Source organism: Rhamphochromis longiceps, linkage group LG3, assembly GCF_057381845.1.
Source record: "Rhamphochromis longiceps isolate RC_006_pf linkage group LG3, R_longiceps_female_GT1.1, whole genome shotgun sequence".
NCBI lineage: Eukaryota > Metazoa > Chordata > Actinopteri > Cichliformes > Cichlidae > Rhamphochromis > Rhamphochromis longiceps.
In genome coordinates, this window is record NC_140559.1 from 50,166,321 (window position 1) to 50,187,533 (window position 21,213).

Genomic DNA, 21,213 nt, shown 5'->3' on the forward strand with positions numbered 1-21,213 from the left:
TTTTTTCCACGTGTGCATTTTGCTCACTAATGCACAAATGTACCTGTGTGAATCTTAATGAGGAGACCTGGCTTTCAGTGCCTCTTCTAAAGCTCTTATTCCATTTAGGTGCACAGTACTAATCTAATGGCATTAATTGTAGTCAGCTGCACTTCTCAGAAGTTGCCCGGCACATTAATAAAAAATGTTCACCTCAAATTTGCGACTCCGGAGCCACATTTGTGTTCACATTTGTTCTAGTGGCACTTTTCTCATTTGCGAGATGAAGGTTAAATGTTGATGTTGCGTAAGTTATTAGTCCCGATAGGTTGAAGAGTGCAGGTGGGGTCCAAAGGAGGACTGGATTGCAAAGCCAGTGTTGAGCTCGCTCAAGGCTGTGAGTACCGGGCCCTCTTCTCCACATAGTGCCACTTCAGATTTAATTACACTCCAAGCCAAATGGTCCATCCTACAGTGGAAAACTTGGCAAAGAGAGTTTACCTTTTGGCTTTATCACCGGAAGAAGGGAACTTATTCAAGCTCCCTGTCCTTGTTTGGACAAGACACTTCTCCTTCCACTGGGCTGATGCAGATCAAAATGACTTAAACCTGCATTCTTTCTAAATCCAGTTGCAAATGCCTCATTAGATAAAAATTCACCTGGCTTCTCACTTTAATACTCAGCAAGTTGGTGTTACCAGCCAATAATAGCTATTTTCTAATCTGTCAATATCGACATTTATAACAGCCGATAAATGAAAACTAGGCTAACTAAGTAAAACTAAACTAAAGTAGACATGGAGAAAAACACTCCTCTAACGTAATATGAGTGTTGACATTGCACAGTTTTTCCACCAGAGGGCACTATGCAATTTCTTACTTGGCAGCGCTTGTTTTTGGAACGCCACAGACACAACAACTAGGCGATCTTAGCAGAGCATAAACAAACAAATAAATAACTACTAAAACAAAAAAGTATCGGCCAATATCGGGCTAAAAAAAACAATATCAGTCAGCTTAATAACTTTGTAAGCGCTTGATGAAATTGTGGTCTCAGTTTCTGGTTTCAAGTGTCATTTAGTACTGCATGATGTTAGCTTAAAAACATTTGGTCTCAAAAGTGATGAGCCAGAGTATAATTTAGCGGTGGGGAGATCTTGTAATTGACAAGGCGCTTGTGTCACTAATGAGTGTGTCAGTCATATCAACCCATGACTCGTGGCATATGGTTTCTAACAACTAACTGGTGACAGCCAAAATGTTTCTAGGTTTCAAAACCAGTCCGCAGACCAGTGGGTGATGTCATGGTGGCTTTATCCCGGTTTTATAAAAAGCTTGTGATGCCAACATCAGCATGATATAAGTCATAAAAACATGACGTTATAGACCCTGGTGGGAGTTTGCCATAAAACTCATCTGAATAAAGTCTAAAGCCTTATTTCATAAATGAATAACCATCTTCCATCCTTCCATCTCTGTCTCCTTTGTGGCTCCAGTGCCGGCGTGGGACGCACAGGTTGCTTCATCGTGATTGATGCCATGCTTGAACGTATCAAGCACGAGAAGACCGTGGATATCTACGGGCACGTCACGCTAATGCGTGCCCAGCGCAACTACATGGTGCAGACAGAGGACCAGTATGTCTTCATACATGACGCGCTCCAGGAGGCCGTCAACTGCGGCACCACCGAAGTGCCCGCCAGAAACCTATACGCCTACATCCAGAAACTGACCCAGATAGAGGGTGGAGAGAATGTCACCGGCATGGAACTTGAGTTCAAGGTATCTTAACTCTTTACCAAAGGATAAGCACTGAGCAAAACGGCTTGGGTCAAGGGCTGATTAAGAGAAATAATGCTAAAGACGGTTTTATCGTATATTACATTTTCAAACCACACCTGATGAAGTTATTTGAAAGTATTTAGAATTTACCTGCACCCCACTGGCATCCCGTACCCCACTTCACACCAAGGAGTCATTGTAATTTTTTTCCCATTCTCAATACAACTCCCAAACTATTTTCCAGCCACTATTAGGCCCCACTAGACAGCAAGGGGCCTGTGGTTTCCTCTCTATTCCAGTTAGTTGACTCACTTGTGTAACATAACATAGGATAAATTTCCCCCCTTTCTGGCTCCCCCTTCCATAGCTCCATTTCCTTCAAAAACAGGGGTCTTGGTTTACATGAAAACGGCAAACACAGGTTTTCCCCACCACAGAGCAGTTGCCAGAAGAACTTGAGCAATATACTCTGCATTTACAATGAAAGGCTCCACCAGCGTTGCTGTATATATGCTATTGCCTTGCTTGTCACGCGCCTACTTTCATTCTCTTTGATGGATGCTGATTCAACCAAGAGATTGTAAACAGGTCAGATTACACTGCTCTTCTGACTACTTAAATCTTCCTGGTGTATCCATTTCCCTGTCTTTTCATCATAACATGGGCAAAGGGCAAGCTGTGATAATAATCACTTTGATGCCATTTCCATACTTTATGGTTACATGACCCAGCTGTGTGCAGCATATTATACTTTTGATTCTTTTTCACCGCTTTCAAGGTGTGCAATTCGCTAGACTGCTCAGATCTTTATCGCTCGCAACATACCTTTGTTGTCAAACACAATCTGTCACCGGGGAAATACAGAAACATCTGAATGCCATTGTTCTTACCTGATACCCATACACTCAAGGGTATCTCTTTTTTTTCCTCCTTTTTTCCCCTGCAGCGTTTAGCTAACACTAAAGCCCATACATCACGATTCATCAGTGCCAATCTCCCCTGCAACAAGTTCAAGAACCGCCTTGTTAACATAATGCCATACGAGTCCACACGAGTGTGTCTACAGCCCATTCGAGGAGTTGAGGGCTCTGACTACATCAATGCCAGTTTCATTGATGGGTACAGGTAAGCGCTAAAATGAAAGTGAATCAACACAAGGCTTCACGTCAGTGCAAACGTAGTTCCGTGTAACATTCAGATATGCGTCCACGTTGATTATTTCCCCCCTTTGTCATGTGATTCATTTCCGCAGGCAACAGAAAGCCTACATTGCAACACAGGGACCACTGGCAGAGACCACGGAGGACTTTTGGAGGATGCTCTGGGAGCATAACTCTACTATTGTTGTAATGCTAACCAAGCTTAGAGAAATGGGCAGGGTACGGAAACACTGTTTTGCTATTCTTTTCTTCTGGCAATCTTTGAAAGAAATGAAATACAATAAGCTGTATAGTCCACTTTAGCAGTGCTTTCCTCTAGGAAATACTCTGTTTGGTTTAAGTTTAGAGAACGTAGCAGCTGAGACGTAGGGGCAAGCAGTGCTGACCCAGCTGTTACCTGTGCCATTCTCATATTGACACAAACAGACATTATATAGACTTGGTGCTAGGGAGACGGCAGGTTAAAGACAGGTTATTTTCTGGTCCGACTGCATCTTGTCCTCACGTGCAGCTCCGCCGGGTTAAAGAAGTCTAGAAAAAGTTCAGGGCTGCAGTGCATGTGTGAAAACAGCTATACTTAGATTCAGGAACTGGGAAGAAAAGCTTTGAAAGAGCAGATACAGTGTGAATTGAAAGACAGACATTTCTGGGAACGAACACAATGAAGCTAGTCTGTGAAGAGAATGTTGTGGCTCACTGTGGTATTCTATTTTTCACTTCCCACAGGAAAAGTGCCACCAGTACTGGCCAGCAGAAAGGTCGGCCAGATACCAGTACTTTGTGGTGGACCCCATGGCCGAGTATAACATGCCCCAGTATATCCTGAGAGAGTTCAAAGTGACTGATGCCAGGGTAAGCAGACACTGTTTCATAAAACATGGTTTAAAGATCAAAGGTTGTGGGAATGTATTGCTTCAGATCAGTGCTGTTTACAGTTTAGACTAGTGCTATTGTTTCTCCACGTCTGGGTTGTGACCTACCCAAGGGTCATGGAGGACACTGAGTGGATTACAGAGAGGTGCAGGTGTAGACAATTTAGAAAGAACCAAGTGAGCGTTCGAGCACACAATAGGTTATTTTAATGTCTCAAATCCCATAATGCCATTTGTTAATCACATGATTTTATTTACCAAGAAAGGAGATTTGACTAATGGGGTTGAACACGCTGGATGATGAACTGTAATTAACTCGATTTTTTTTCTGCAGCAGCAGTAATTTGCTCCAATTTTGGCATTGTATCAAATATTTGTTTACAACACCATTATGGCCTTAAGTGTAACATGTGAAGAAATATAAATATATGGAAATTATGACACATGTCAATGTGTTTAAAAAAAAACAAATGTGGTGCCGGCAGCACTGAGCTGCCAGAGTTTTTAATTCCATCAAAGGCTTACACAGATAAATGGCACAGACTCCCTTCTTTGCAGAGTATGTTACACTGTCTCGTCAATGGGATTGCTTTCCTTATCAAGGGGATACAACATCACTTAAGTAATGCACATCCTCAAAGTCGATTCTCCAAGCACCCTGTCAAGGGTAGCACATCAAAGGAATTAGCATCTTTAGTGTTCATGTTAAATACATTCAGGTAAAATTACAGTCTTGTTTAATAACAAAACGTTTTCTCTGATGCTTTACTCTTGGCATCTGCGCAACCGCCTTTCTTCAAGATTTCACGATTGCACTGTAACGATCATGGAATGAACTGGGCTACCTGCAAAATACCTTCAGCTACATTCCTAGCTTCAATTCTCATTGTCATGACCATTTTTCTACATTATTTCTCTCGCAGGATGGCCAGTCACGGACAGTAAGGCAGTTTCAGTTCACAGACTGGCCTGAACAAGGAGTGCCAAAATCAGGAGAGGGGTTCATTGATTTCATCGGCCAAGTACATAAAACAAAAGAGCAGTTCGGCCAAGATGGCCCTATCTCGGTCCACTGTAGGTAAGTGACCAGGATAATGCACCAAACCATCTTTGTCTTTTCAGAAGGCAAATAAAATGTAAAAAAAAAAAGAAAAACATGCAAGAACATATTCACATTAGGGGATAAATTATGATGAAATTAGCAATTTCCATTCAGGGAGAAAAAAAAAAACACTACTTGTAGGTTCATTAAGGTTCTGGCCAGGAGCATTGACCTCTTTGCCATCTTGATCTTTTTTCCACAGCGCGGGCGTCGGTAGAACCGGAGTTTTCATCACCCTCAGCATCGTCTTGGAACGAATGAGATATGAGGGAGTAGTAGACATCTTTCAGACAGTGAAAATGTTACGGACGCAAAGACCAGCTATGGTGCAGACAGAGGTGAGCTGTCTCCAACCCCATCCTTTGTTATTGGTGTACTTTCACACTCTAGGAAAAGCCCAACCTACATACTGTACTATAGGTGTTTGACTGTAACTAGCTACTATGTTACTAATTTGATAGTTAGCTCCAATTGCCTGAAAGGTCTGGATAGATTCCAAGCAGCCTCTTTAGCCAAACAGATGAACTAAAGCGACTATGATTAATTTAGTAGTGGAATTAAAGTAGTTTTGCCAGTTCTCCACTTCTCCATTTCAAATTTCAAGCTTTGAGAATGTAGTTTGTGTTTATTTTTGGGAAAAAATGAATTGTATCTACAGTACAGACAATTTCTTGGTTGGCTGGAATGGAAAATGTAGCGAACATGATTCTATGTAACCATCTTTTCTTCTTTGTTTCCAGGATCAATACCAGTTCTGCTACAGAGCTGGCTTGGAGTACTTGGGAAGCTTTGATCACTATGCAACGTAAAAGACCCAGTATTGGAAGATAAAAGCAGAGGGCCCTTTGGAAAAAGAAAACCCAGTGAGCCTCTCTTCTGAGCCATAAAGTCCTGCTTGAGAAAGTACTCCTTAACTCCTTGCTAACAACTCATTACATGTTGGATGTGCGACATGACTTGTCAAAAAACAAAAAGAAAAAAAAAATGATTCCCAGGAGGACCAAGTATTTCCCCAACCCCGATAAAAACCTCGCCTTGACTCAGAGTGAGGGAATCCTGACTGTTGAAGCATTACACGGAATTACCTTTTCTCTTGCTTCAAGGATTCATTTTGGGGCTCATAAAACTGAACGAAACCAACACAACAAAAAAGTAAATGAACAATAATGACATCGTCAGAAATGCATCAGTGATTATGAACCATTACGAGAGGCATCGGAAGAACACAGTATTGCGGGGGAGGGAAAAAAAACTGAATGCACATTGTAAAGAAGAAAAAAATCTGTTTCACAATCAAGTACACACAGACAACCCATCACAAAAGAAGACAATGCTTGGTCCACAAGAGCAGGACAGACTTAAAGTAACAATGAATAAATAGCCCCGTTTTCTGTCACAATGTTCATCATCTAAATTTTGGGGAAGAGGGTAAATGATCTATGAAATAAATACAAATTATTGATTTAGTTTTTTAGTACTTTATTATACAGCTGATGTGCTTTTTTTGAACTGTGTGAATTTCCTTTTTTTACACAAATTTATCGCTTGGGGAAAAAGTGATAAAATGTATTTACGTAAAGGTTCATTATTTTTTTCTCAAAGCTGTAGAACTGTTCTAACGTACAGTATGTGCTGTTTTGCAGAGGGTCTCTTTGCTTTTTCTTTTTACCCCCGCGCATTTTGTTGCACTTAGTGCACAGAACAGAATTCACACAACCAAAATGTAACTTTGTTAAAGAGTTATTTTTTGGTCTTGATTTTTCTGTTGTTTTTTTCTAAAACAATTGATTCTTTTCCTCTGTTGGTTTTGTTTTTTCTGTCCATGATCACCTACATGGTAACTTAATTACTCCCATGAGATAAACTGGGGCTTTGTGGAATCAACAGGGATGAGCAAAGTATGAAGTTGCTGCTACCGATTATCTTAGTTCTTCCATGTTCCAATGATAAGAGAGAACCTGATGAATTCGATGACATACACGACTATATAAATATATGGTATAGATTGTCAAATATGTGAGATATATAAATATCTATTATAGATATATATATTAAAGTAAATAACATTCTAAATATATTGATAAAGTACATAATTTATGAGTGAAAATGTAAATGAAATATGGATCATCTATGAAATCTTTTAAATTGAGAGTTTGTGTGCTGTGGGGGAAATGAAGAGATTTTTCACTGGAATGCACATCAGTAGGACAAAACTGTATTCTGATTCAGTGCATCTTTTCTTGTGCAATAAATATGTGTGTGTTTAGATAGGGGTTTTACGTGGATATGTTGTTCACTCATTGACATTGTCGTTTCCCCCCGCGAGCGAGGCGTGGGAGTGGGAATGCCCCGGTGTTTTTTTCCGAGCTCTCGTACACTTTGTATTCAGAGACAGAGGGGTCGCGCAGCCGCACTCACGTTCCACGCAATAGGGCAAGGTACAAAGACGTCACTTTGTTGTGGTTCTTCGAAGCGTTCGGTGGTAAGGACATTTCTTTCATTTTGCATTTAGAGTGCCTTATATTTATGCCTGTTTTTATAATGTTTCATTTAACATGTCAATGTATCCTTTGAGTAATCGAGGCATTTAGTGTAAATGTACAGTTTATTTACCTTTAGTATTCATTTGTCACATGATGAGATTATATATATGCAAATAAGAACGTTTCAAAGGTCATACGTGTCATTTTCAGTGGCCTTATTGTGGCTGTGAAGCGAATTAGCGAATTAGAGGAAAACATGTATACTGGCCTACTGGCCTTTATAGAAAACGGGCAACATTGCGAACAATTACCAGACAGGTTTTAAACAGGGATGAGACTGGTGTCAGAACTAAACAGGATAATATCCATCATGTCTTAAGGCCCAACCTAAGGTTAACCGATTCTTTACCATTTACAGTCACATTTCCCAACATTGTTTAGATTTTAAATAAAAAACGATCAGGCCAAATAAAAGCCAAGTGCACAGGTCGTCACCGAAGCGTTTCTTCTTCATGCCTTAGGTTTTTACTTTATATGTAGAGAAATACAAACTGCAAACAAAACATCATTTATGTTATCCTGACAATCCTAAACGGTGTTTCAAGCCCCCTTTTTCTTTTCTTTTTTCTGGCATAGCAGTTCGAGACAGGGGGTTTAGCTGGGTTATGTTTCAGTCTTCATGTGGAGCAGCATCTATAACTTCTCAGTACCCTCTCTGATGGCTTTGTGGATGTGCATTCCAGGTGCTTTCTTTCCCTTGTTAACTGAAGCAGCTATGTGTTATATTTGTGTCTGCTTAACTGATTACTTTTGTCATAGTTTTGAGATATAAAAGTGCTATTATTTAACCTCATGGTGGCTAATGTTACATTATGTTAATCTCAGAACACGTTGTGTTTTCCCCCCCCCCTTTTTTTTTATCGATTTGTTTTCTTTTGTTTTTCATATGCATGGTTAAACGTTGCAGAACGGCCAAAGCTGGCCTGGTAGGAAGACTTGCACTTTCTCTATCTTTGTACTATGCACTGCCCTATTGATTCTAAACCCAATAATATATTACTTGAACCCATCTATAAAAAGAAAAAAAAATCTCCTTAAACGTTCACTTTGTGTGTATGTAAATAACACAAAATGGTATCAACTCTTGAAAAAGACAAAAAAAAAAAGTTTGTGGCAAAAAGAGCATCCATTCTGATGCCATGGTTACTCCAGCAGATGACTTCAGAACAATCTGTCCCCCCCCCGACCATCTGTTCTCGTGGCTTTGCCATTCAAGCTTGGAGTGTCATTAACAGAAATAAACGTTGTGTTCTCTGCTCTCTCTATCTATCTCTCGTCTGGATGCATAGACTGAAAATTAAATAATGAAATTGTAAAAAAAAAGAAGAAAAAAATGGCTTGTTAAAAAGATCATACAATTACCTCTGATTAGTTGTTAGCGTAAAATGTTTCTTTCTCTGAATGAAAGGAGTGCTTTTTATTTTCTTACTTAGGTTACATTGGTGGCGGAAGAAGTCTGTACGAAAACCAGTTCTTTGCTGACACGAGTTCCATTTGTTATAAATGAATTCTATTAAAAAATGTCAGTGTTATGCATCGGCGTTTCACTTGTTTCCCTCCACCTCACTTTGACTTGAAAAGACTGATGAAGCTATTTTACCCCCTACTGGTCTGGGTCCAACATATTATCCACAGTTCTCTCATGAAAGGGGAAATTGAGCCTCACCACATTTGAATAGATTTCCATCGCTCTGGTTTTTCTGTCACTGATGTCAGCCACAATGAATCATCGGGGGAACCTTTGACGAATGAAGTGCGATGTTTTCGAAGCTGCTTTGTTTTTTAACGCAGACTTTGTTCACCCTAGTAACATGGTGGAATGGTACTATTACTCAGAATTAAAACCTCAATTCGGTCATTTAAATAAAAATGCAGCTCCCTGTTGCTACGTTGAGGTTTTTGCTCCAAGTTTATGCATTTAATCTATTGTTTAAGTGTCTGTGAACTTAAAGTCTATTATGGCATTGATTAAATGTCTAAAAAACACTTTCCTCTTCATCAAATTTACATATTTACTAGGGTTTTTTCTTATTAGGTTATAATCCCTTTAAATGTTTAAATGGTTTTTACCTTTGGCTCATTTAGCGTCCATATATCCATGAAAATACAAATTAATCCTTGCTTCATCCTTCTGCTCCTTGCTTGCATAGAGGGAGATCCACACTGGTCCACACTATCCAGGTGTATGTTTCGCTATTCTGAAAATCTGCAAGTCCCATAGTACATACAGAGTGCTGTTCTGATAGATCAAGCAAGTCATGGGATACATCAAAAGCTCCACAGTGGCTTGTGTACAAAAGCTAAACGAAGCATCTCTGCTCTGTGTGTGTTTGTTTCACTGTGACACACGGAGAGGAGTGGGAGCAAAGGTGGCACACGTGGTGAAACGGTGAGCAGAGGAGAGACAAGATTGCTATTTTAGATTGGTGATGTATGAGACCCTGGCTACCTAATGCTGCAGTCACACTGGGGAAAACAAGGTACAATCAAAATTACGCTTACTGTGTGCAATAAGCTTGTAAGTACAGAGCAATTAGTTGCAAACCTTCACCAATCTGTCGGAGAATGAATGCAGTCGAACCAATTTAGACCTACCAGTTGTTTGGTGACATGTTTCCTCCTGTGCAACAATCTTGGTTGCTGCAAGTTTCTTCCTGTTGAAAAGGAGTTTTTCCTTCCCACAATCGCCAAATCATAGGGAGTTGTGTGATTGTTGGGGTTTCTTTGTTGTTATGAATTGGTGCTATATAAATTTTAAATGCTGGAACTCTTTAATAACACGAGATATCCATATATCACGAATAAAATTTGAGAATCCATGTTTTTGACAATATATTATATGATGCAAAAGTATATATTGGATATCTGCTACTCTGCATCAAACCTAATAGGACAGTTTTAATCATCAGTCGGGTTGAACGTGCGTGCTGGACATTGTTCTATCCTGGATGACATTTCCCAACATGGTAAAGCGAAGGCATATTGAAAGTCAGTAAAATTGCAGAAATGCATTAAATACACATAAGAGTCCCAAATATTTATTCACTTTAGATGCGGAGGGGTCCCAAGCTTAGCATGTTTCCAGGCTTAAAATGTAAATGTATGACTTTGTGGATTATGTATGGAGCTCTAGAAAGAGCCACAATTACAGGCGACCTGCTAATGCACTGAGCCTAAACGCATCCTGTGTAGATACTAACAGAAGGCTGAAGCCTAAATGACCAAAATAAACGCAAACGCATAAAAGTAGCAACCAAAAAAGTAGCTATTCATTTAAGTGCACATAATATGGTTTTACTGGTAACAATTGGACACAAATGTTCTATTACAGACAGAATACTTACCTGCAGTAACTTCACTGAGTCACTGCGAATTAATTAAAGTCTTACTACACAAAATCTATTTATAATTAGACTACTTATTAGTCACAATAACATTAGCGGATGTTCCTCCATCAATTAGAATGTCACAAGTACAATAAAATGTCAATAACCTGAAGCAAAAGCAAGTGCGGGAACTAAAAAGAGCATTTAAAACAGTATTAAACTACTTGACAGCTGGGGAGCACAGTCAATAACTGCTTGCTGGGAGAAGTTACTCAGGAAGCTCTCCATGCGCTCAATTAGAAAACATCATTCCACATGATAGCAAATGACAGATGCCGTCAGCTTTGGCGGTGAGCTGGAGAAACATTACTCCCGAGTTTACTACTGAACGTGTTTTCTGATAACAAGCTTAACAAAGCCTTCGTCCACGTGTCAGATCACAGCAGAGTTGGAATGCAACCGATAACAAGCACCTGTCTTAAAGAGAAAATCGCGCCGTATATTATGTGTCAAAAACAATGATATACTACAAGAAATGCAGAGCGGATGTGCGGCAGTGATTTCCACAGGAGTGACACGTTGCCTTCCGCTCTTTGTTTTTACAAATCGCACTTGAAAACTCAAGATGAATAATGTACAGGATGTTGTTTACTGCGCTCGGATGTTTTCTGCTGCGTTATGAAGCATTGGAATCACATAAATTTACATTAATTTCAGCCTTGCTACCCCCACATATGCTTAGAACATTACTCCCTATGGAGGAAAAACACTGCCAAGACTAGAGACAACGTTATGAAAGCTCGAACAAACCGAACGCTCTGAATGCTTGAGTATTATATTACCATGCACGCAAAAGTTCACATGACATGCGGGGGAAACGATCGCAGATTACTGCACAGCGAGAGCGATTATCGCTTCACCTTGTTTCTCACAGTTTCGTGGAAATTGGCTAAAACGAATCCCCAAACTTCTTGGGCAATCGTGCCAGTGCAGATGTCTGCTTCACACTAGTCAAGAGTACAACAAAATAAGGAACTTCTACTGTCATCAGATTTTATTTTTCACCGGAGACTGCACTTCAGATGTGTCGAGCAGATGTTCCGTCTCCGTCTCTCAGCAGTTTTTGGAGAATTATGAAACCAACCAGCCAGTCACAACACTTTGCACAAGTCATTTCTCATTTACACCCACCCACCACCCCACTCCAACACACACACACACACACACACACACACACACACACATACACACACACACACACACACACACACACACACACACACATTCAACGACGACAGCTTGCCTCAGTCCCCTGGTGCTTTATTTTCAACATCCTAAATTTGATGAAACATGTCCAAATGCTGCGTGGCTTTGTTGTCAGCAGTACTGAGTGGGATTTAAGAAAGACATTTCTTTTAATTCTCTCAATTCTGAAAGAAGAAAAGGCCGTCTGTGCCTAATTCTACTGCAGCAACACTACATAATTGAGTGTTAAAAGAATTCAATTATATTGTCACTTCAGTTCGATCAAGAACTCAGACGCTGACTGTTCTCGGAGCTCCGTCCCTGTGCTGATAAACAATCACCTGTTACCACTTCATCAACTCGTGCATTTTGTGACTCATCTTCCTGTGGTTTTCAGTAATGTGCACTTTGGCAGCTACGTTCTGCATCTATTTTCATATGAACATTGCTGTGGATTGCTAAGTTCTCAAATATAGGTTCCGCAGGTGCAAACGAGGTGCAAAAAGACACTTTAGCTTCTTCAACCCTTTGCCAAAAACCACTGGCTTTTAAATCTTGGTGTTCTGGTTTGATGCAAATTTGCAACCCTCTTTACCCCGCCTTACCCTGGGCCAGAGGAGGGAATGTGACTATATTGGACAAAGGATGTATGTGGAACAAGCGGAAGACCAGAGAAAAGATTGATGGATGTGGTGAAGGAGGACATGCAAAGGGTTTGTGTGACAGAGGAGGATGCTAAGGATAGGATGAGATGGAGGCGCAAGACCCACGTGGTAACCTTTAAAGGGAGCAACTGAGAGAAGGCTTTGCAGCAGCCAGAGTAGTGCTGTGTTAGTGAGCGTGATTGAATAAAACAAAACAAGACAGTGCTTCACAGTATGCATATTAACATCGTATGAATGTGTGGGCATGTTGTGTGCAGTGGTAACTATGACTGTAAAAATGTTACATTAATGAAGTCTATTTAAAGCCAGGAGGGAAAACTTGCCAAAAATATTGCAGACTGCAAAATCTGATCATATTTACTGACTTATTTATTCAGTTCTATTAACATGTTTTTTAAAATAAAAGTATTCCTGTTGAAAAGATTGCCTGATTCTTTCTGCTGCAGTCTTAAGTCGTAAGTGTTAATCTTGCTGCTCTTAATAACCTGAATTTCTTATTGATGTTTGTAAAGAAACGACAAAGACTTTAGATGAACGGTGACTATATTTTCCAGAGGATTGACTGATCAGTGGGCAGTAGTTTAGCACATGCTGCTTTCAGCTCAAACAAAACTTACTCTGTTTGGTCTTCAGCATGACTAACTATGGTGGCGTACCCCCAAAAAGAAGTGAGCTACATTTGTAACCTTGAACACCCCAAGGGTAAACTAAAGTTCATGGTACAGGCGTCTACTCTCTTTGCTGAGGGTTTTTAAGAAGGAAGAATTGGAGGTATACTCCAATTCCTCATCCTCACTGGGAAGGTCTATGTCAGGGTGCTGGAGAGAAGAGTCTGTCTCATGGTTGTGCAAAACTACACAGGAGTTTGCCCAACCAATCTATGTGTGTTTTTTGGAAGGCATTCGACCAGGTTCCTCTGGACATCATGTGAGGAGTGATTGGGGAGTAACAAGTTGATGGGTCCAATGCTATAGGCCATTCAGTTCCTGTACAACTGTAGTGAGACCTTGCTTTGAGGTCAGGTGAGGTTTGAGAGTTTAAGAGTTTGTATCTATCAGGGCTGCCCTGATTGTGTTCATACTTTTTATGGACAGAATTTCAAGATACAGCCAGTTGGGACGTTTTCACCACTTTATTGACCTCAGGATCACGTGTTTGTTCTCCAGAGACAATGCAGCTCTTTTGGACTCTTTAGGAACCCTCGGCTGCAAGTCTGAAACCATGGTCATCAGTCAGAAGAGAGGGTGGAGTTCTTATTCCAAGTCATGGACTAGCTCTGGGTAGTGACTAAAATAATAAGACTGCAAATCCCTGTGATAGAAACTAGCTTCTTCCAAAGGGTGGTCGTGCTCTCCCTTAGAGATAAGGAGGAGAGGCTTGGAGTAGAGCCTCTACTCCTTCGTATTTAAAGGTAAAGAAAGGTTGAGGCTCATTCATTTGACCAGGACACCTCCTGCGTGCATCTTAGGTGAGTAAACACAGCACATGCTAAAGAGATTTGTATTCCTTGGCCGAATTGGGAAGATCTTGGTGGCCCCCGGAAGAGGTGGAAGAGGTGGTTTGGGAGGTAGAGGTCTGTTCTGGTGTTATTATTATTATTATTATTATTATTATTATTAAGGTGGCTGGGGACAGGAATGTCTGAGTCTCTCTGCTTAGACTTCCTGTTACCTGGAGCCAGATAAGGGAAGAAAATGGATGGATGGATGGATGGATGGATGGAGCACAATTACGAGCTATTGTTTTTGATGCTCTGTGAAAACATTCATGTCCACTCAATGGCAATATGAAATAGAATACAGTGTAGAGTAGAAATAAGAGAACCTGATTACTGACGAAGCAACAAAAAATGATATATGTGGCAGAGCAAGATTTTAAGAAATCTTTCGAAGAACAATTACATTGGCTTCGAAATAACCTGTCTGGGGTGAACCCCTCCTCTCGCCTACTGTCAGCTGGGATAGCTGCCAGCCTGCCTGCGGCCGTGGTTGGATAAATGGTTAAGAAAAAAGACGGAGTTCAGAAATAACTGTGATATAGAGCCAGTCATGATTTGGCTATTTACTTAGGGAAAATTTTTCATTTACAAAATATTTGACTTTTGTCTCGCAATGCTAGTTATCAAGTGCAAAACATTCCCAAATGTTTGCCCTGAAGGTGAAACACTGTTCAATTAATATTTTTCCATTTTAATATTAGTAATGATGCACAGAACTTATTTCCTGAATCTGAAGGGGACTCAAATAGTCAAATATAAAAACGCTGGATGTTTTTCTTCCACCTCTTCCTTTATGTGTGTCTGGATTGTTTCAGTTTCTTATCTCATTCATTGATGAGATTTGGCAATGAACACATTTGCACTTCCAACAAATTTTTCACATTCTTTGATTCAACATCTTTGGGTGTTTTATTAATAACTGATAGGTCTTCGTTTCATCTTTTAAGCCCTTTCTACAGCACTTTAAAGTAGTTTCTTTGACATGTTAAAAATAGCCAAACAGAAAGATCACAGTGAATTTAAATGGAGCACTGCTGCCTGTAACTTGGAATGATTTCCAAGTACTCACTGATTACCCTATTAAACTAAAGTCACTTTATACTTTACATATCGTTACTGTTAGTACAACGTCGATTACCAAACCGTAACAGAGATTTTATACACTTGTTAAGGCCAGAGCTATACTACTTCACTGTTGCTGCTGGCTTCCAGCAAAGCTAATGTTAAACCAATATTAAACTTGGAAGCTACACAGCTGAGCAAACAGAATGAACTAAAGGTACAATGTAGACCAACTGTGTGCTGCAAATGAAACACAGCTATGGGGCCTTTTGCCGGCAGAATGGTGGAGACTGTTGTTTTGCAGCAGCTAGACAGGCAGCATGCCCCGCAGCAGACTGATGACGACGATCCATATGGGGATCCTCAATCAAGCCAGCTCCCAGATCAACAAGAAACGAATCCAGAAAAGAGTTGACGCCGCTGCCAAGGCTTTGACTTCATGCGCACATCATATTAGAGCTACTTCAGAGGCAGACGGAAGGTTTGACCTTTAGTTACGACTGCGGCAGGAACGAAAGGAAAGGGAGACAAATAAAAGGCTGCAGCTATCGGCGCGATTGAAAATTTTTGTTTGTTTTTGAAGTGTAAATTATTGCTAGCTATCTCAGTGAAAAGATATTATCAGATTGGGTTTCTTCAACTGAGTGACGAAGTGAGAAAAAACCAAGCAAACAGAGAAAACAGGGAGTTAAATGATTAAAATCGAGACCGATAAGGAAGAGACAACTTCCGTGAAAAGGTTGACTGGAAAAACAGGGGCGGTAGTGAGATGAGGGCCAGGGAGCAATCCAGCCTGAGCCAACAGTTGCCGCAGTGTATAAACCTCCGAAGGTTAATTTCTCCAGCTCAGCATCTTGCCAATATCCCTGCGATCAGAACCTCTGTAGGCCAGCCATCTGCTTCCCCTTTTCTCTCTGCCTGCACTGCTGATTCCTAGTTGGCTTCATGAGGGAGTGGACATGCATCAGTGCTGTTTTAGGAACTAATGTCTCAATGTAGAAGGAAGGAAGGGAAAGGGATTAGGCAAAAACTCCGATTTTTAATCAGCGAGTTAATTCTAGACTTGCTGTTAGCAGCTTGTACATAAGCTGAAGAAAATATAAAAGGAGCATATTACGCATTCTTCTCTTACAGTAACGGTTTCAAATAACGAGGTCAGGATAGGTACACGTAATCACTATGCACACAAAAGTTAGCTTTTTTCTTCTCTCGGCTCTGGTGTGGTATGAATGTGAGAGGATATCCCCAATGTGGTCACCTCAGAAGCTCCTCCCACCTACTGTTTGTGTTTTTGAGGGGCAGCCAATCAGAAGAAAGCTTGCTGAAAGGAAGAGGAAAGAGTGCTAAAGCATCTCGCTTCAGAAAAAATGACCCGAGGAGCTGCACCAAGGCCCAGTATAAGAAATATTTTAACATATTTCATCTATTTTCTCCAATGTCCTTTATTTAAACCGTCAACATCTGAGTGACTTTAGATCTTCCTGACAACAAAAGAAAAATATATAATATATAGGCTAGTTGAAGCCAATTTGAAGTTCACAGCTCACATCAATTATCCTGTCAAGCGTGGGGGACAAAAAGAGCCGGAAATATAATTTACGAGCTCCCCGACAGTTTTTTTTTCCTTTTTTTTGTTGCAACCTAAAGCAATAATACACTTTCAGTTCAGTGCTCAGCCACAATCTTTTCATACACTGCCACTTCACCAAGGGGATAAGTACTAAGGGTATATTTTTCTTGACCTAGGAGGACACAGTGTCAATTATTCGGGGTAGGGCCGAGTGGAGGACTTCATTCCCTAATCAAAATAAATGGCCAGGGCAGCAGAAAGTGAATGGAGCTAAGCCCTCAATATTCCTTCGAGACGGGGGGGTGGAAGGGTTGGTTTGGGCTGCAAACAAATCCATTACCACAAGGTAAACAGGACGCATCAGCACTCTTGGCCCATTTGAATGGTTCGAAACCTTTGACCACCACCCTCCACAGGATCCTTCCGTTTCAGACGCGGGAGCTGATAACAGGGGTTTCTTTTTTTGCCCCCCTCCCCCTTTGCACCCTAGAGTCAATCTTACATAATACATTTCTGATGATAAAACCCTTCCGCTGTGCATATGGCAGCTCCGCTAACTGAAAGTGGCTGTGACTAACTCACTGTAATAGGAAAATTCAGCTTACTGCATATAATAGAGAAACGTGGAAGAAGTTCAAACTTGAATGCATTATTACAGCTTAGTGTGGTCTTGAGCAATCCACAGTGGGGTGAGGGGTTGGAGGTGGGGGAATGGGATGTCATTAAAAGCAGTCATAAAATTAGATGTTTCCCCCTCATTTTTTCCCTTCACCAGCTGGTAGTCATTTCACTGTCAGGGAGTATATAATTTCCGCTGATAGTGAAGACAGTTCCGCTTGAGGGAACTATTTTTTTTCCCCATTTATAAGTGCTTTTAGGGGGCTCCTCGTACACAACAAGGCTTTCACGTTGTCCATCTTCTTCCCAATGTCTTTTTCACAATAGCTTTGCTTTTGACATTACACAAAGCTATATCAGGGATAATATGAAACTGTCATGCTGTCCTATAAAGGTTTACAGAGTCAGTCAGCGATATTGCCAAACACTGGAGCCAACGGAAAAGGCACTTGCTAGAAAAGTCAAGGTTGTGCAACTTCAGCTACATGCTGCACTTCAGAGTCCAAATGCTGCTAATGTTTTTCACTTTCAAAAGTATTTTCAATGTATTTTCAGTCAGTTTATCATAGATTTTGAGCACACTGAATAGTGAACAAAAAGCACCGATTAAAAATGTGGTTTCAATAGGATTACTGAGTCAACCTTTAATCTAGTTCAGCTGTTATCATACTTTCTTTTTTGCACTGCATATCGAGTACTGCAGGGCAAGGCTAAGAGTTGCTGGCCTTCATCACAGTGCACGGCACATTCCAGTTTTTACTTTAGTAAGGTTGGATTCCCCTTGAAGTTGCTAAAGCATGGAGATTGTTGTCATTTCAAAAAGAAAAAAACTTTCAGAAGCACCTTCATCTGTGAGCCTACTGTGCGTGGTGATCAAAAGTGGTGACTCAATAGGTGGTTGCTAATGAGCGCAGAAAATACTGCAGAAATTAGTTTCACAAGTCATGAAAATTTGGGTCTAGTTTGTTAAAAATGTGACACAAGGAGAACAGGATCGTGCAGAAAACAATGAAACTATTTCACTGATAATTAATGTCATTAATGTCGCAAAACTGCAACAAAAATAAACCGACTTGTAGCTGAAATGACTTTTAATCAGTTTAGCACAGTTGGAAGTGTAAGTGTAGTGTAGTGGGTGACGCCACTGCAAAAGATCCCTGAGAGCAGGCATGTATCCCTGGGAGGGTTGTGTCAGGTGTACAAATCTTCAACATGAAGGACTTTTAATGCCAAAATTTGTGATTTAAAAATATGACAATGAAGGTTGAAACAACCCTGTTTTTACTGTCACAACAACTATTGCATCACTCGTTCGCATTTTGTTAGTAATACACATCTTGGGAAACCCCCTCTGTTGGGTGAATCATGCAACATCAACACACATAACATGGTTAAAGGGTGCTTCTCCCACTTCCTCTTTTTCTATTCATCCATCCATTCTCTTCCACTTATCCTTAACAGGGTCGTGGGGTCCTTAAGCCCAGCTACCATAGGGCGAGAGGCAGGTATACCCTGGACACAATCATACGCACTCACACCCACATCTATGGGCAATTTAGAAGGGAGGAAGACAGAGTACCCGGGGAGGACCCATGTAAATATTGTCAGAAGATGCAAACTCCAGAAATGCCCCGACCAGATGATGGAGCCAAACTCAGGACCTTCTTGTTGTGCAGTGTTACTTTTTAAATTTTCACCTACTAATCCCAATGCTGACAGATTGGCAACTAGCTAATATTCGCCAATATATCAGTCAGGCTCTATGTCAAATCAAATACATGTGGCTCCTTCCACTGGGGTCACCTTTGTGCATAATCAAGCAGGCAGAAGAATAGTACAGATACCGTAAACAGGACTGAAAAATGTTTGCTTTGTTTCCATATATAACACTTTAGAACAGGCTGAGCAAATTCCCCAGAGAAAATGTAAAACACAAAAGAGTGGACGGTTGACTGCTACTGCTCGAGGCCATACAAGAGTATTTAACTAGCAGAGATTAACTACTGTATTTCCACTGGTAGTCTAGATGTCCTAGAGTAGCACCTCAGGGAGGAGCGATGCCAGGAAGGGAGTGGTGGAAGGCCTAAAAGAAGAGGGATGTGGGGTGAAGTGTTCATATCGTGGAGATGGATTCGAAAACTTGACATTATAGAGTCACAGGTGAAACAGAACAAAAGCATTCAGCCTCCATGTGTTTTGACCATTTGAGTTGCTCTGTAAGGTGGTGATTATTTTGTCATATTGATTACTGCATGCCACAAGAAATCATCTCAATCCTGGTGGGTGAGGATGGTGTTAATGACTTCTGTATATTGAGAATAACAATAAAAAAAAAAGAAAGAAAATAAAATGATGGAATACACATCCTTTTGCAGACCTCAACTTGAATTCACCTTATTTAAACTTTAAAAATAATGGCACAGCAGCTGTGTTCACAAGTCAATTTATTCCCTCCCAAAATATGTCTCTCATTTTCCCCCACTGTCTTGACCAAGCCTACACATGACAGCAGTCGATCTAACTCGGATGGACATATTTGTGGAACTTCCTCAAACTGCTCCTGATTCCTTCTGTGACATCTTCTCGGGCCATTTCTCGTTAGCCTTCATAACGTCACGGCCGTACCCACTGCCATTCATGTTATAATGCTGCATGATATGTTTCACTCAAGTCAGTCTCTCTCTGGCACACACACATGCACACAAAATCCAAGGTTGCAGTGCCTTGCAATCAGCAGTCATCCAGGTAAATGGTAAAAAACCCACACTCCCAACTTTAAGATGACTGTGAGTTAATTTTGAAAATCAGGCATCGGAGCAGGCAATTACAGAAGTGAACCTGAGCAAACTACTTTTTTTTCCTGGGAAAACTTTTTTTTCCCTGTTACACTGAGTTTTTCAGTTCCATATCAAGCATAGTTGGACATTTTTTGCACACAGTAATCAATAATGCCTCAAGATTAACATGTGTTGTGTCTCTCAAAAAAATCAACAAATTTCAGGTGCAATCAAGTATAACCACAGCTTAATCACACAAGCACAAATAATAATGCATTGCAGTGAGATTATCATTGTCTGGGAGGATTGTTGATCATATTTTCAGGTTTTTCTGGCTTTGTAATTAAGGCTGTGTTATTCTTGCAGTTCTTTTAAGTGCTTAACAGCAACTGAGGACAGTAGATGCCTCTATGGACACACCCTTGAGTTGTTCCTTACGCCATATCTTCCATTTTCCAGTGGAATATATGGATGCAGGAAACATGTAGCAATGATACTTAGTCTTTCTGGCCTCCCTCACCCGCCTACCACTTTCCCTTCATCCTTCCTCCGCTCTGTTTCTCTATCTCTGCTTCCCTGCATCTTCCCTCTCCGTGCTTCTGCCTGGAAGTGGAACCGATCATTCCGGATTCTCTCCTCCATCACTGAATAAAGCTCCTCTACTTGTGATGCAGAGCAGGAGAGAAAGCACAGGAATATGGCATGTATCCAGCATTGCTGGTTCAGAGAGAAGAAGTGCAGCATTTTGTATGCAGGCAGGATTAGCCTAATTGAAGTGTCAGCCTGAGAAAATTGCGGATGCGTGTGGGTTAATGTCTGGGTATAGCAGAAGCTTCACTCTTCGCAGTGATGATGAGAAATTTGGCTATCATTGCAGGCCTCATTTGATTGTATGTGAGTGTTTGTGAGTGTGAGTATGGACGCTAGCGTACGGTGATGGTTATTGGAAAACGTACCATCTAGTTGAATTGTAATGCTGAGACAGCGGGTTGGAAGCTGTTGGCTCCAGTCATT

At 40.8% G+C, this 21,213-nt stretch overlaps 1 protein-coding gene across 15 annotated transcripts in view; it reads left to right on the forward strand.

Moving 5' to 3' along the window:
* LOC146675136 (receptor-type tyrosine-protein phosphatase delta-like) overlaps positions 1-8,789 on the forward strand; it is a 419,238-nt gene extending 410,449 nt beyond the window's left edge. For all 15 annotated transcript variants that reach the window (XM_085400208.1, XM_085400214.1, XM_085400212.1 and 12 more), the window contains 7 exons: positions 1,476-1,761; positions 2,708-2,886; positions 3,014-3,140; positions 3,648-3,773; positions 4,717-4,871; positions 5,098-5,233; positions 5,636-8,789. In XM_085400208.1, the coding sequence (XP_085256334.1) occupies positions 1,476-1,761; positions 2,708-2,886; positions 3,014-3,140; positions 3,648-3,773; positions 4,717-4,871; positions 5,098-5,233; positions 5,636-5,704 (1,078 nt within the window). In that variant the 3' untranslated portion in view covers positions 5,705-8,789. The remainder of the gene's footprint in view (positions 1-1,475; positions 1,762-2,707; positions 2,887-3,013; positions 3,141-3,647; positions 3,774-4,716; positions 4,872-5,097; positions 5,234-5,635) is intronic.
* Positions 8,790-21,213: the final 12,424 nt, after the last annotated feature.